At 46.3% G+C, this 16,033-nt stretch overlaps 1 protein-coding gene across 18 annotated transcripts in view; it reads left to right on the top strand.

The window, feature by feature from the left end:
- Nucleotides 1-35: 35 nt before the first annotated feature.
- The window catches only part of LOC104916738 (E3 ubiquitin-protein ligase Trim36-like), a 44,167-nt gene continuing 28,169 nt past the window's right edge, over nt 36-16,033 (top strand). For 4 of the 18 annotated variants that reach the window (XR_014880642.1, XR_014880645.1, XR_014880648.1 and 1 more), the window contains exons 1-3: nt 1,277-1,418; nt 3,538-3,599; nt 4,122-4,203. Coding sequence is in view for 8 of the 18 variants with exons in the window: in XM_085214138.1 (XP_085070264.1) it covers nt 1,268-1,418; nt 13,513-13,806; nt 14,068-14,365; nt 15,508-15,856 (1,092 nt within the window). In the remaining 10 variants the exon portion in view is untranslated. The other 14 variants (XR_014880638.1, XM_085214138.1, XM_085214139.1 and 11 more) reach the window with 13 other exon arrangements.

Here is a 16,033-nt window from a genome sequence, read left to right as displayed (position 1 = left end):
ATTTCCACCAGGAGCACTGAATAAGAAAGCGGGAACAGAAATGAAGTAACAGGACCGGTTTTTATATAGCCGAGAGTTCTGATCATGAACTCTTGGTTCTGTTCATTGCTCCACAAACATGGGTGTTTGTGGAAACTGAAGGACTGTACCGTTTGATTCGTGGGTTTGGAAGGGAATGGGACAAACTGGTTGGTTGGTAGCAGAAAGCGGAATTGTTAACGGTATACGGAAGCGTAACTGAGGGTATGTGGAAGCGTAACTGAGGGTACGACTAGCAGCGGAACAGCTGGAAAGGCAAAAGGCTGAAAGGAAAAGTGAGTTTATCTGCGCTGGCATGAGAGCAACCCCTGCAGAACGCTAGGAGAGAGAGAGCGAGCCGGGGCCGGAGACTGCTGCTGTCAACAGCATTGCTCACAAAAGGAGGGCGGGGCGTTGGAAGTGAGGAGAGCCCTCAACTGCAGAGAGCCAAGGAGACCCGAAATCCCAGTGTTGGCACTGGAAGCCTCCGCAGGGGAGGAGCTGAAACTGAAACAGAACGTTGGGCGTTTCTGCAATGACGAGAGTTTGGAAAGCGAAAAAGGGTTGGGAAAGGGTTGGTTGTTTACTTGTTAATTTGTTTGTTATCTGGTGTCAGTCAGCCGCCATCCTGTTGTTTCCAAGATGTCTCAGTGCTCTTCTTGTCGTCTTGATATGGTGATTTGCTTCCAAGTCTTCGTTAAACAAGGAGCACCGGGGCGGGGGATGATGCCAGGCCTTCCGATGTCTCTTCAGGCGCCTCCTCGGGCATGCCGTCACTTGTTCTCTGGCTTGATCTCGTGCAGGCTATTCTTGCAGTGTGTATGACAAAATATACCTATCTACACCTATCTACACCTATCTACACCTATCTACAGAGCGTGCGTTCCTGGGAAGGGTCATCTAGAGGATAAGTGACGTAAACTATCAGAGATCTTCCCCGAGTTAAGCAGAAAGACTCCCCAGAAGAACTATGACAGCGGAGATCATGAAATAAAAACAACACATTATCCAATTCTAATGCAGAAACAACACTTGATTCCCACAGTTGGAAGAAAGGACCGGCCGTACGCACTACCCAGCCGTTTGGAAATAAGACCCAGCGCTGCAAGGGGCCCTCAATGCCGCACCACGAAGCACACCGCCGCACCCCCGCGACCCGAAGCGCCCGGACGGAGCGCGCGGCCGGAAGTTGCCAACCGGAAACGGGAACCGCGCGCCCAGGCGGGGCGGGAGGACCGCGGCCTGCGAGATGCCGCCTAGAGCGGCTCCAACCATAGAGCTTCAGCCTGGAGCGGCCCCGCCGCGGAGCGAGCGGCGCACGCGCGTAGTTTTGCTTCGCTGTGGCGGTGAGGAGGCGTGGGCGCTGCAGCGTGGCTCCGGTGCTGAACCTCAGCAACGAGGTGAGCGGGGCGCGGAGCGGCTGGGGACGAACGGGGCGGAGATGAGCCGCGGAGGGGGCGGGAGGGGCGGCTGTGAGGCGCTGCCGCGGTGTCCCAGCCGCCTGTTCCGCCGCTTATAGTCTTACCACGGCTCAGCCGGGCCGGGCCCGTTTCCCTGCAGGTGGAGAAGCTGAGAGCTGCGTCTCCTCTCTTTTAGCGGGTTTAATATTGCTTTCACGCTTTATGGGATGAGTAGCGTGCTGTATTGTGGTGCGTTTCGGTTGTGGTCGGGGTTTTGTTGCATGTGATGAGCCTGGCACGGCCAGAGTTACCTGCTGTGCGCCTTTAAACGTGGTAGTTCTGCTGCACGTGTTGTAGCGGCCCCGGCAGGCACGAGCCCCGTGCCTGGGTCACTCATTAACGTCGCTATTCATCATCCGCAAGAGAACTAGAAGTGGTGCTTATCTAGTTGTTCCCAAACTTGTTAATCGCAAGCCTTATGTTCCAAGCACGTAACAGCTCCGAAGGGCTGATCTGCAACTCAGGCACTTAGGGAGAGGTAACCTGTTCATGAGAAAACGTGTCGTTTAATGTTATGTCAAATGCAGCTACCTCGCTGATTACAAGGCTCTGGTTCTTGTGACTGCCAAGTGAGGTCAAATGTAAGCAGCTTTACACTGAAGCATGCTAAAGAAGTTCCAAAGAAGAGCATTTCATTCCTCACCGAAGGCAGGAGTTGGTTGGTAGCTTTGTAAGCTCTGACTGAACGACATCAGCTGCTGAAGAGAGATGCTCTTTTGGGAAGGATTGGAGTAAGAAACGGCACTTGAGTGAGGAATGGCCAAACCATTCTTCAGGAGAACGATTTCAGTAGTTTGTGTAGAGAAGATGGACCGGTTTCAGTACAGACACTGGTGATGGCTTTATTTCTCGCAGCTCAGCTATCACCCCATAGCAAGAAGAAAGCAGAAGTTAGTTCTCTGAGATTCCTGAAGGGGTGAACGTGCATCAGAACGTTCCAGGGACAAAAAGTTAGGCACCGTAGAAAACACATCAATTTAAGACATTCTGTAGGGCCGACTGAAATCCTTGCCATCAGCCCATTAAGAGGGACTGAAGAGCAAGCTGGTGAAGAGTAAGAGCCACATCTTTCTGATGGAGACCTGCTGTCCATAGAGCTAACTTTTTTTTTTTTCTTCCCATTTATACAACTTATCATAAAGCATCTTTAGTGTATTGTCTACTGCAGAAAGTGGTCATAAAGTTTTCTTCACCAGGGTGTGAAAATCAGTTTCAGACGGTGCACCCGTTAGACTGTATCAAATAGACATAATGGCAATTATTGCAGAAAGAAATTGAAGTTACATTTAAATGGCTAATAAAAACTGTTTGTTTATCTTGTCTGGATTTGCAGTAGTGCTCTATAAACCCTTGTAAACTTGGTCATGCTATACTTACGTGTTTCTAATTTGAATTTTCATGAAGGCAGGCTTCTGCTATTAATTAAGAAACTCTGTTGCCTGTGAGAGGGTAGATTCCTGCAAGATTTTAGGATGGTAGAATTCAACTTGTTGTTAACCAATTTACTGGAAGGTCAAATAGCTCAGGAATTGCATTTTTCAGGGAACATCAGTTTGATACCGTTTGCGGTGTTGACCTTTATTTTCAGTAACTCTTGTTGTATGTTTGTTCTTGGTTTTCAAAGGAGCAAGTAGTTGTTAATCTCCAGAACCAACTTCTGCAGTGTGAATGGCTTTCCTGTAAACTGTTCTGGTGCAGTTAGAAGCTGATGAGTAAGATACACTTGTTTACTTCTGTATGAGAGGAATGAGCAATCGCTGTTGGAATAGGGGCAGTGTAGTCAGTGACAGGAGATCTGGCACTACTGTCGTGGTGAAAACTCCACAAAAGAGAAAAAAACAAGTTTGTGTTCCTAATGGGCAACGCAGGCATTTGTTGCCCATATTATCGAGAAGTAAGATGTGGAAGTGTCTTGGAATGAGAGCAATGCAGGTATTTGATTGGCTGATTATTTCCCTTGTCACCAGAGAATCTGGAAGGGAACTATATTAATGTTATGAAAATCTTCTCCAGGGAAATGAAACAAAAGACTGTAATGTGTCTCCTTTCTTTTTGACAGTCTTGGAGTTAATTGGCAATTTCAGAGAATTTGGAGAGGAGACCTTGGAAGCCTTTTAGAAGGTATCGTTTGGACAGAAAATAGTGCACCCATGGAACAGCAAACTCCCAGCTCTTCCAATCTTCTGGCGAATGGAAATGAAAAAAAATTTGAATGTGATTACTGTACACTTGCAGTGTGATTTTGTGAATGTAAAACAAGGATTGAGAAAAGGGGGTTTTGTTGCTTTGTGTGTGTGTGTGTGATTCAGACATCCCATTTCTGTTTTTCTATTGCATTTTGACATCTACGCCCAAGGCAGAGTGGGAGGTAGAGAACTACGGAGAGAGTAAAGGTTGCAGAAAGTTAAAAGGAAGTAAAAATGTGAAGACTGGAGTTCTTGAGAAAGAAGAGGAAAATGCAGTGTTCTTTTACTGCTGTTCACTTTCTTTTTGTTTGTTTGGGGAAAAAAAAAGAACAAACATAAATTGAACAAGATAAAAAGATGAGTTACTTTTACGCACCAAATGCATGCGGTTGTTTTTCTGCCGTGCTTGTCTACGTTTGGCTATAATTGCATTCTCGTCTCATCCTTGATTTGATAGGCACACACACTGAAGGACTCCTTGAAGATATTGCTGTGTGATGCGTGCTGCTCATTTTAGGGAGCGTTTCAAGGATTTTCAGGTATCGCAGACTAGCTTGCTGTGCTACCAAATGCATATGAACTAAACTTTCTGGATGCATGCGCTAGGTGGCAGCACATCATCAACAGCCATGGGCAGGGCAAGCCTAAAGGGAGAAACCACGTTTCACGTGGAGAATTTTTTTCTTGCTCAGAAGTGTACGGGAGTATGAAGCAGAAGCTTGTGAATGGAAGGCAAGCCAGGTGTGCCTTTTTTCATTTCTTCACCGTCCCAGTCTACAGATGCAGTTATTGCTCTGCTCTCCTTTCTTCTCTTCTTGGAATTCACTGTTGGTTACAACTACTTCACAGAAGGAAGCCTCAGAAATCAGACGAGCTCGTGTAAATGATCTCTGTGTGAACGCGTTTAAAACGTGTAGTTGTAATATACGCGAGTGCTGCAAGGGCCAAAGTTGTATGCTAATAAGTCGCTGTATTTTGTGAAGTGTATTTAAATCTGGCCAGGATTCAGAGTTGTTCCGATGAGTCACGTAAACTGACTTTTAAAGCTGTGTTGTTTTCAACAGTGAGAGCTGATGCCTAGATAAATGCTTATCCTCCGTTGGAAGTGTTCCTTTCTTGCTTAAAGGCAGGGTCAGTATAGAAGTCCATCTTGACAGTAATATGCACGCACACAAATCTTTCAGTGTACTAACTGAAGCGCAGAGGAAGAAGATTCTGCGTGGAGAAACCTAACGTTCAGACTCCAAGTGGCGAATTCCACTCAGCAGTTTTTTGGATCCCAGAAGTTTGAGCTGTGATATTGCGTGTGGCAGCACTCGGGTTCTCATCCTTCTTTGGTTTGCAGCTGCCAACTTCTGGGTTATCTAGGCTGGAAGGTAATCTGGGCGTGTGGCTAGGCCTTCAGGCTGCTGTGCAGCAGAGTAGAGTCTTGCAGCGTAGCTGCAGGAAATGAGTGTAGCGTGTGAAGAAGGACTGACGTATGCTTTCTGAAGGTCTGAAACTGTGTTTGTGCTAAATCTGTAGTTCTGTGAAAGTTGCATCATTTATCACAGCACAACTGTAAGGAAGCACAGTCCAGAAATGGGTTGTTTTTGTAAGGTGTGTTAAGCGTAAAATTTTTATTTATCCATGCTCATCCTTAGCACATAAGGGATTTCTGTTATTGGTGCAGTAGGTCTAGCATGCTGGTATAGAATCACAGAAGCATGGGTTCTGGAAGGGACTTTTAGAGATGATCGAGTCCAAGCCCCTGGTAACACAGGTTCCCTACAAAAGGTTGCCCGGGTCGGCGTCCAGCCAGGTCTTGAATCTCTGCTTAGAAGGAGACTCCACAACCTCTCTGGCAGCCTGTTCCAGTGCTCCATCACTCGCAGGAAAGTTCTTCCACACGTTTGCGTGGATCTTCCTATGTTCCAGTTTGTAGCCATTGCTCCTTGACCTATCACTGAAGAGAGTCTGGCCTCATCAAATTGCCGCCTGCACTTCAGGTATTGATAATCATTGATCAGATCTTCTCTCAGCCTTTGCTTCCCCAGGCTGAACAGCCCCAGGTCTCTCAGCCTTTCTTTGGACAGGAGATGCTCCAGGCCAGTGCTCGTCTTCGCTATACATAAATGTCAATGTAAAATGTGCCTCGAGTGAGACGGAAGTTCTGTCATTCAGTAGTCACCGTTGCTGCAGAGACATTCCAGATAAAATGTAGCTTGAGACTACTCCAGGGTAGTATTTGCTGTTACTTAAGCTCTTCCTTACTTTCAGCCTTCAGTGTTTGACTGCCTCATCGCTCATGGGACCTGATGGGGTGCATCCACGTGTGCTGAGGGAGCTGGCGGAGGTCGTTGCCGAACCGCTCTCCATCATTTTTGAGAGGTCTTGGATAACAGGGGAGGTCCCTGAAGACTGGAGGATAGCCAGTGTCACTCCGGTCTTCAAAAAGGGCAAGAAGGAAGATCCGGGTAATTATAGGCCTGTCAGCCTCACCTCCGTCCCTGGAAAGGTGATGGAACAGCTTGTGCTGGATACCATCTCCAGACAACTGGGAGAAAAGGAGGTTATCAGGAGTAGTCAGCATGGGTTCGCCAAGGGGAGGTCGTGCTCGACCAACTTGGTGGCCTTCTATGATGCTGTCACATGCTGGGTGGATGGGGGAAGAGCGGTAGATGTAGTCTATCTTGATTTTAGAAAGGCATTTGACACTGTCTCCCACGACATCCTTATAACAAAGCTGAGGAAGTGTGGGATAGACGAGTGGACAGTGAGGTGGGTTGAGAACTGGCTGACTGGCAGAGCGCAGAGGGTCGTCGTTGGTGGTGCAGAGTCTGGCTGGAGACCTGTGACCAGTGGTGTCCCCCAGGGGTCTGTGCTGGGTCCGGTCTTGTTCAACATGTTCATCAATGACCTTGATGAGGGGATAGTGGCCACCCCAGTAAGTTTGCTGATGATACGAAGCTGGGAGGATTGGCTGACACGCCTGAAGGCTGTGCTGCCATTCAGCGAGTCCTGGACAGGCTGGAGAGCTGGGCAGTAAGAAACCGGATGAGGTTCAACAAAAGCAAGTGTAGGGTCTTACACCTAGGGAGGAATAATTGCATGCACCAATACAGGCTGGGGGATGAGCTGCTGGAGAGGAGCTCTGCAGAGAGGGACCTGGGCGTCCTGGTGGACGACAGGTTGGCCATGAGCCAGCAGTGTGCCCTCGTGGCCAAAAAGGCCAATGGCATTCTGGGGTGCATTAAGAAGAGCGTGTCCAGCAGGTCGAGGGAGGTGATCCTCCCCCTCTACTCTGCCCTGGTAAGGCCTCATCTGGAGTACTGTGTCCAGTTCTGGGCTCCCCAGTACAAAAAAGACAGGGATCTCTTGGAAAGAGTCCAGCGGCGGGCCACAAAGATGGTGAAGGGCCTGGAGCATCTCCCCTGTGAAGAAAGGCTAAGTGAACTGGGTCTGTTTAGCCTTGAGAAGAGACGACTGAGAGGGGACCTGATCCAGGTTTATAAATAGTTTATAAATACCTGAGGTGTGGCGGCCATAGCGGTGAGGCCAGTCTCTTTTCAGTGGTACGTGGAGACAGGACGAGGGGAAACGGACATCAGCTGCAGCATAGGAAGTTTCGCACGAATGTGCGTAAGAACTTCTTCACGGTGAGGGTGACGGAGCACTGGAACAGGCTGCCCAGGGGGGTTGTGGAGTCTCCTTCTCTGGAGATATTCAAGTCTCGCCTGGACGCCTGCCTGTGCGACGTGGTGTAGGGAACCTGGTTTGGCAGGGGGTTGGTCTCGATGATCTCTAGAGGTCCCTTCCAACCTCTACAATTCTGTGATTCTGTGACTTTTCTCTGCCTGTTTCCATTGACATTAGATGACATTTGAGACAAGTAATTCAGTATTTCACTGTTGGTTTTTTTCCACATTTTCAACAGTAGTAACTGGGACAGCTCTTAACACTGAGAAGTCTTTAATTTGAGGCTCTTTGTGAAGAATTGCCTTGCTGTTGAGTGTGACATCTTTAACACGTGCTGTGCCCCAAGTGCGCAGTTCTCAGACCGATGCCAGGGCTGCTGGGCTCACTGCTTCAGGTCTGGGAGCTGCTCGCTCTCCGTGCTCCTCTCTTCCAGCTGCATGTCCTGCCTGCCCCTGCCTTCCTGCCTCTGAGCAGAGCATACTTCTTGCTGAGGTAGTTTGCTGCTGCTGGGTGAAGTTAGCAGAGAGCTGCAGCGTGGGTCTGGGGCTGGATGGCTGGGAGGGGAGCAGTGGGTGGGAGGAGATGGGCTGTGCCCCTTCCACCGCAGCGGGCCGCTCACTGTCAGGGGAGTGGCTTTGTTTAGGCTGTGCCATTTCTGTGAAATGGACAAGTGGGAGAGCATTCGACCAGCAAACCAAAATGGGATGATTGTATGATGTGCAGTTGCGTTGTCTGACAGGTGTCTATTTTACTGAAAGTAACTACTGACCAGCGTTACAGGAGCATGAGCACTAAGGGGTTCCAAGAGCCCTAAGGGCCAGAGGGCTGTTGGACAGGTATACGCTTCTTTGGGTCAGAAAGTGGCTAGAAGGCCGTGCCCAACGGGTGGTGGTGAATGGAGTTAAGTCCAGCTGGCGACCCGTTACGAGTGGTGTCCCCCAGGAGTGGGTACTGGGACCCATCTTGTTTAATATCTTTATTGACAACCTAGATGAGGGGATTGAGTGTACCCTCAGTAAGTTTGCAGATGACACCGCGTTGGGAGGTGGTGTCGATGTGCCTGAGGGTAGCGAGGCCCTTCAGAGGGATCTAGATAAGCTGGATCTGTGGGCTGAGGTGAATGGGATGAGGTTCAACAAGGCCAAGTGTCGGGTCCTGCACTTTGGCCACCACAATCCCATGCAGTGTTATAGGCTTGGGGACGAGTGTCTGGATGACTGTGAAGAGGAAAGGGACCTGGGGGTGTTGGTTGATGCTCGGCTGAACGTGAGCCGACAGTGTGCCCAGGTGGCCGTTAGGGCCAACGGCATCCTGGCCTGCATTAGAAACAGTGTGGCCAGCAGGAGCAGGGAGGTCATCATCCCCCCCTACTCAGCACTGGTGAGGCCGCACCTCGAGTATTGTGTTCAGTGTTGTTGGAAATATCCAAATAATTTTTGTCAGGACGGTATCTCTGATGAAAGCAGATTTTATTCGCGATTGCAGTGGCGGGCGTCCCGCAAGCAGGAGCGCACCTATGGACACAACATGACAGCCTTTAGACCCTGTTTTCTCCCCCTTGCCTCCCCCCCTCTCCTGTTTCCCCACTGGCTGGGTATCCAGGTTCACGATCTTGTCAGAGGATTTACATTTGCTATTTACTTGTTAATTTGTTTGTTATCTGGTGTCAGTCAGCCGCCATCCTGTTGTTTCCACGATGTCTCAGTGCTCTTCTTGTCGAATTGATATGGTGATTTGCTTCCAAGTCTTGATCACCGGGGCGGGGGATGATGCCAGGCCTTCCGATGTCTCTTGAGGCGCTTCCTCGGGCATGCCGTCACTTGTTCTCTGGTTTGATCTCGTGCAGGCTATTCTTGCAGTGTGTATGACAAAATATACCTATCTACACCTATCTACACCTATCTACAGAGCGTGCGTTCCTGGGAAGGGTCATCTAGAGGATAAGTGACGTAAACTATCAGAGATCTTCCGTGAGTTAAGCAGAAAGACTCCCCAGAAGAACTATGACAGCAGAGATCATGAAATAAAAACAACACATTATCCAATTCTAATGCGGAAACAACATTTTGATTCCCACAATTCCCCCCTTTTTCTTTTTTCATAGATTGTTGATTTCTGCAATTCCTTTTGTTTTCTTTTTTTTTCAAGGTTCACTTTTATAGACATCTCCTTCTTCTTCATTTTCTTTATCTCCCATCTCCTCTACTACCATCATTTTATCCAAATGTGGTGGCTGCATCGGTGTTTACTTCAACAGTGCTGTCTCGATCAATCACTCTACCATCCCCTCATACAGGGGATAACTCAGCGACCAATGGCCATCAGGGCTCCTTTTACTACCATCAAAGAAGTACGTGTGGATACAATCACTCCTTTCCATTCACCAAACCAGGACTCCAACCATCCAGTGATACAAGTATCTATTCCTGATTTTTCTGACATTTCATTGGCAAGGGTGGAAAGCCCTTGCAATGCCTTAGCTATTTTGTCACCCGGAGCTGTGTTATTGGGATGATGGTGCAACAACAAGTACCCAGCATTACACAGGCACCTCTTTCTTCAGCTTGTATCGTGTCTTAGGAGATCCTATTTTCCCAGGCCTTCCTACTTGCGGCATCTAAGTGTTCTGCAATCCGCTTTATTGCACTCGTTGCATAATTTGTAAATCTCCATTGATTAGAACAGATGTAGTTAATCCAATCTACAGTTTTGTTGATCATCACCCACCAGGACGGTCACTCAAACCCTGCAACAGTTTGATTACTCGCCTTAAAATCATCAGGGACAACAAGAAGTGAAAAGTTTAAATCCTTGGCTTGCTCACATACCAAACAATTACTGATATAAGTATACGTTGCAATGATTATTTTTTTTTACAAGAGATGCATAAGCATTTCCATCAAATGCTGCACGTAACTAAAGGAACATTTCCAACAATTATAAGAGCCCGTATTACTGTCCTTGGATTTACAATTGTAAGGATCCAGCTGACTTCAGTTCCCATTGTGTTTGAGGGACCTTCTCAACTCTGGTGTGATGTATCCACAATATTTGTTCTTTAATTTTTACTGTTGTGTGAGACGTTAGCAGCACCTGGAACAGACCTAGCCACCTTGGTTCCAGGGGCAAATCTGAAAGAGATCTGCAACATGCATGTAAGCTCCTTGTAAAATATTATGTATCAGGCCGTCAAGGCCTTGGGCTCTAGTTCCTAGAACAGTTTCTCTATTTCCCAACGTTATTCCTGTAGACTTATCGCATGCTCAGTTATTATTTCACTCTCTAGTTGGGTAGAGATCCCCGTTTGTACAACATCAGGCCCTTTGTACAGTGTTTTGAAAGGACTTAACCCTTCTTTGGCTCTAAGTTTCATTCTGGTCCTAAGGAGAGCCAAAGGCAACAACTGTGGCCAGGACAGTCCAGATTCCTGGCCCAGTTTTACAGTCTGTGATTTAATTAGACGGTTCATCTTTTTCACCTGACCACTCGCCTGTGGTCTGTGTGGTAAGTGCAATTGCCAATTTATTCCCAATGCTTGCTGACCTGTTGGACAATCTCTGCAATAAACTGAGTTCCCTGGTTGAAGGGTATTGTTGCAGGACACCCAAACCTTGGAATAATCTCCTGCAACAGTACCTTGGTTATTTCTTTGGCTTTATTGGTCCTGCAAGGGACCCTCTTCTGCTCACCCTCTCGGGCATTGGTTAGAACTAGCATATACCAAAACCCTCCTTTTTCCTGGCAGTTCTGAAAAAATCAATTTGCAATTGTTGCCCTGAAAGGTTCCCTTTCCCAACAAGCCCCACTTGTACCCTGTTCCTGGTACTGGGGTTGCACAGTTACTTTCTGGTGTCTGTACCCCCCCGTGTTTGAGTATGTTCTTTTAGAACCAAATTCTAGAGAATACTAACGGGCACAACCGCTCGTTTGCTCTCTCCCCTCCTAAATCATTAATTAGATTCCTATCCTCTCTAGGGTACCTTGTAGGTTCTGACTAAGGTTCAGATATTTTAAGTTTACCGTCTGGAATTAAAGCCAGTTCACCAGTTTCTTTTCCTTCAGCTGCCTGTTCTGCCACCTGATCCACCATCGTGTTACCCGTTTCCTGTACAGTGTCACTCTTCTGACGTCCTTTACAACGTATAACAGCCATGCTGCTCTTTGGTAGATTTACATCATGCTGAATGTTTTCCTTCTGTGTAAGCAGCCCTCGCTCTTTCCAGATGGTACCATGAGTGGGTACCACCCCAAAGCACATCTAGCATCTGTCCATATATTTGAGGTTCTTGTCAAGGCGGTTATTTCAGCCTCCTGAGTGGAGGTCCCCCCAGGAAAAGGTCTTGCTTCAGTTACCTTGTCAGTAGCAGTTACTGCATATCCTGCCTTACTGTTTCCTTGTCTTCACAAAACTCCTTCCATCGATGAATGCAGGAATCCTCAGCATCGTCCAGCAGTTCCTCCTGTAGGTCTGACCAGCTGGCACAGACAGTCTCCGTGCAGTCGCACACTGCTGGCTTGGAGGTAGCTCTGCGTTGTTGTTCTGGGTGTTCGGCAAATTGCTTCCTTCTCTTTGATCAGTTGTGCTTTCTGTTGAGAAACTTGATAGCCATTTAAATCAAGAAATTCAGCAAACTCACAGGCCATTGTACACAGTCCTCCTTTGTTACTGTGGCATCCACATACTGCAGTAAAGTTCCACCAGGGAATAGAGGAACCCAAATCTCGGGCTCACAAGCTGACCACTTCTCAAAAATCGTTGGGCTGTTCTCACAACCCTGGGTAACACTGTCCAGGTTAACTGAATTTTCATTATTATTTTTTTTTTCCTTCACCCCATATTGGAGTTTTCTTATTCAAAGGCATTTTAGACTTTCTTTGGCAAAACCGGGCAGAAGAAGGTGTACTTCAAATCCAGAACGGTAAACCCCACCTACTTATTCCTTAACTTGGTTAATAAGGATATACACCATAGGTTGTACATATTCAACATTTCTATTATTTGCCCTCAAATCTTCTACCTAACGATAGCTCTTGCCATCCGATTTTTCACATGCAAGATTAGGGTGTTGTATTTGAATTCCTATCCAAGTGATAATCCAAAATTCAAAAAGTTATTTATTATTTCTTTTATCCTCCTACAATCTTGTATCCTCAAAGGGAATTGCTTTACCCTGGCTGGGCTGACTCCCGTCTTTAACTTAACTTTTATTGGGCTGCATTTTTTTTTGCTCTGCCAGGCATTCCTGATGCCTGCAATCCCGTGTATACCTGATTTAGGATTTACGTAACTTCTGGGGGTACAACATTGCTTTTCCCAGTTTGTGTTAAAGCCAAGCTTAAAATTTTCAGTCAATTGCTCTTGCTTGACACTTAGCTCCAATTTTCTCTACTGAATTTAATCTCTACATTCAATAGTTCTAATATGTCACGCCCAAGTAATGGTTTTGGAGAACCCAGCATGTACAAGGATTTATATATTCCTACTTCTCCTAGCCTGTATTTAATTGGTCCCCTCAAAAGAAAGTGAACTTCTCTTGCCAATAGCTCCTACAACTACAAAAAAAGTCATCTACGGGTAATAGTTCTTGATGTAGCACAGAGTAAGAGGCATCCATATCAGAAAATAAACCTCTTTACCCTGCTTCCCCAGCTGCTTTTGGCCCAGTGGGGGGGGAACTCTCCCTGAGCCCTTCCAGGCTCTCCCTTACCTCTTCTTCTTGGTAAGGACATCCCTGTTAGACCTTGCTCAACTTTGCCTTCCTCAGCCTGTGTTTTTTCCAAACCCTTTTCGCTTTCTAGACTTTCATCATCACATACATTACTAGCATTATATTTCAGCTTCACCCCCTCCCCTCCCCAGGCTTCCAGTGCTCACGCTGGGATATCGGGTTTCCGAGATCTCTGCAGATGACGGCTATTGTCACTTTCAGTGTCCCGTCCCATCCCCATTCACAAGCAATGCACCCTTTACAGTTACAACGGGAGGCTCCGGCCCCCACCTCTTTCTCCTACTCCGAGTCGTTCTTGCAGAAACACAGGCAATGTCACCTTTAACTGTGCAAGTCATATTATTTATGCTAAGCTCCTGAGCAAAGACTGATACAGATCACTCTAGAACAATGCATAGCTAAACTTCTGGATTTTTTTCTCCTTAATCTGTGGCCTTCCAGGTCTTGAAATACCAGAAATCAACGAGGAGCAATGCAGAATGTGTAACAAAGCTGTGATCAGTTGGGAGTCCTCCGGGAAGACAGACTCTGCTGATATGTATGTTCTTCAGTATCGCAAGCGTAGTAGAGAAGAGGAGAGTATGATGTGGCAGGAAGTTGAAGTTTACAACAAGAGCAAAGGCATATCTGATCTTGATGATGACAGTAGCTACACCTTCAGAGTTCGAGGATACAAAGGGTCCATCTGTAGCTCATGGAGCAAAGAAGTTATTTTGCGTACACCTCCTGCTCCAGGTACTGGGTTTTCTTCTGTCCACCTGCACTGGAAACCACCTACAGTTCCCAGACTTCTATCCCATTATTGGTTGTATCTGTATGTATAGAAGTACTATAATGAGCAGGTTAATTATCATACCGCGCTTATTAGCGTGCATGAGAATCCTAATAGCTTTTCATAGTGAGAATTTCTAATGCCAGTGTAAAGATGCAGTATATAAGCCCAGAAAGCCAAAAAATATCTAACTAACAGGAAATTCCTGGAATACTATTTTTCAGTTCTTAGCTTTCTTTTTGATGACAAATGTGGGTACAACAGTGAACGTCTCCTGCTGAACCCAGAAAGAACCTCTGTGGCAAGCAGCGCTGGGTTTCCTTTACTGCTAAGAGCTGAACGCATGCAGTTTGGATGCCACACAACCCTGAATTACATCATTGGTGATCCTGGCATTGCCAAAGGGAAGCACTTCTGGGCTTTTCTTGTGGAAGCCCATTCTTGCCTGGTAAAAGTGGGAGTTGTTTCTAGCACCAAGATACAGAAATTTTTCCACAATACACATGATGTGACAAGCCCAAGGTAAATTCCAAGCATGTGCATGAAACATGTTTTGTACAAGAAGATGGTTGGGTTTATTTTATTTTATTTTATTTTATCAATTTAAAAGCAAACGTAGTCTCATTTAACAAACTTGAACCTAACCAGTGGAAAGTAGCTTGAAGCAGTAAGATATATGCAGGTTGTCCTATTCCTTTTCTTGTTCCCTGCTTTCAGTAGAGAGCTGTTTGAATTACTCAGGGTCCCATTATCTTTCTTTTTTGGAAAGAAGTCAAGCTCGGACAAACATTGAGATACATCAGTTAAAGCAAGAAGGTGGAAAGCAATCCATTAGCTGTGAGACTGAAGCAATTCTTGGTTGTCATTAGGTAGACCATTAGCATGGTAGATTGTCAACTGTTCAGAGGTACAGAGTTCACAGAGTTGTCTGTCTGTGTAGTAGCTTGCATCATGATGGATTTCAAGTTGCTTGCGTGTGGTTTTTGGATTGCTGCTGAGCAGAGTCAGAATACTGTGAAGAAACCAGCCCCAAAATTTCTAGCTCTCAATTACAGCTACAGTAAACTCAAATGTATCTAGAAATGGAAGGCTGGGAAGGTATTGTCTGGAGACTGTAGCTTCATATCTTAACAGGTGTATCGACTTCTTCCTATCCAGTGTAACAAAACTGAAAAAATGTTCATGTCTTAAGTTGCTTAGGCAGCGTAGTGATGTCCTAAGATGTGTAATAAGGCAGTTGCATGGCAACCTCTTTAGAACAAGAGGTGTATTTATTGGTGTTACTTAGTATTATGTAAATAAAGTTAAATATATCCTGCCTGTAATGATAAATCGTATTTGCAGAACTACCTGTCAAGTTACCTAATTTAGTGTACCTGGTAGGTTCATTCATCATTACGTAGCAAAAGTAGATTCAGATAAACTTGGAACTTAATGGCTTGTTAGCAAAACCTTCTGTTGTCTCACCCTCATTAGTTCAGCTCCAAGTGGCTATTCACTTACGAAATGTATCTTCCCTTCCAGCACGTGGTGGTGTATTTTTACCCCACAAGCTCTTGGTTTTTGTATAATGTTACCCGTCTTACAGAAATGTTTTCTGTAGTTCCCATTGCAGACAGTATTTGTGAATCTGACAAGAGAAAATGGTTGTTTTTCTGTCCTAGATCTGAACAAGACAGTGGTCATGACAGTGGGAGTGAAGATGCCTGTTTGGATTCATCACAGCCTTTCACACTGGTCACTTTGGGCATGAAGAAGTTTTTCATCCCCAAGGCAGCTGCTGACCCGAGGGAAGCTGCTGACCCCAAGGATGCATCAAGTAGAATCCTTCCCCTGCCCTCCTGCATGGGGATCTGCCTTGACTGTGACAATGGCAAGGTGGGCTTTTATGATGCCAGCCCCATGAAATGCCTGTACGAGTGTGAGGTGGAATGCTCAGGCATGATGTACCCAACATTTGCCTTAATGGGTGGTGCAGCAATTCATCTCAAGGAAACCATCCCAGCAAAGTAGTTGGCATACCAAGATGACCTGTAGGTTAGTGCTCTCCTGCTGCTGGTCTGAAATTAAAAATAAGAGCAGAAGCATTTTACCTTAGTTTTCAGTCCTGATTCAAATACAGTATACCTAAGTGCTGTACACGAGCCTTTGGGTCACACTTGTGTGTTGCTTTGTTTGTTTGTTTGCTTG

The sequence above is a fragment of the Meleagris gallopavo genome, chromosome Z (genome assembly GCF_905368555.1).
Source record: "Meleagris gallopavo chromosome Z, MGAL_WU_HG_1.1, whole genome shotgun sequence".
Classification (NCBI taxonomy): Eukaryota; Metazoa; Chordata; class Aves; order Galliformes; family Phasianidae; genus Meleagris; species Meleagris gallopavo.
Note: the sequence above shows the minus strand (reverse complement) of the source record. Positions and strands in the feature narration are given on the sequence as shown.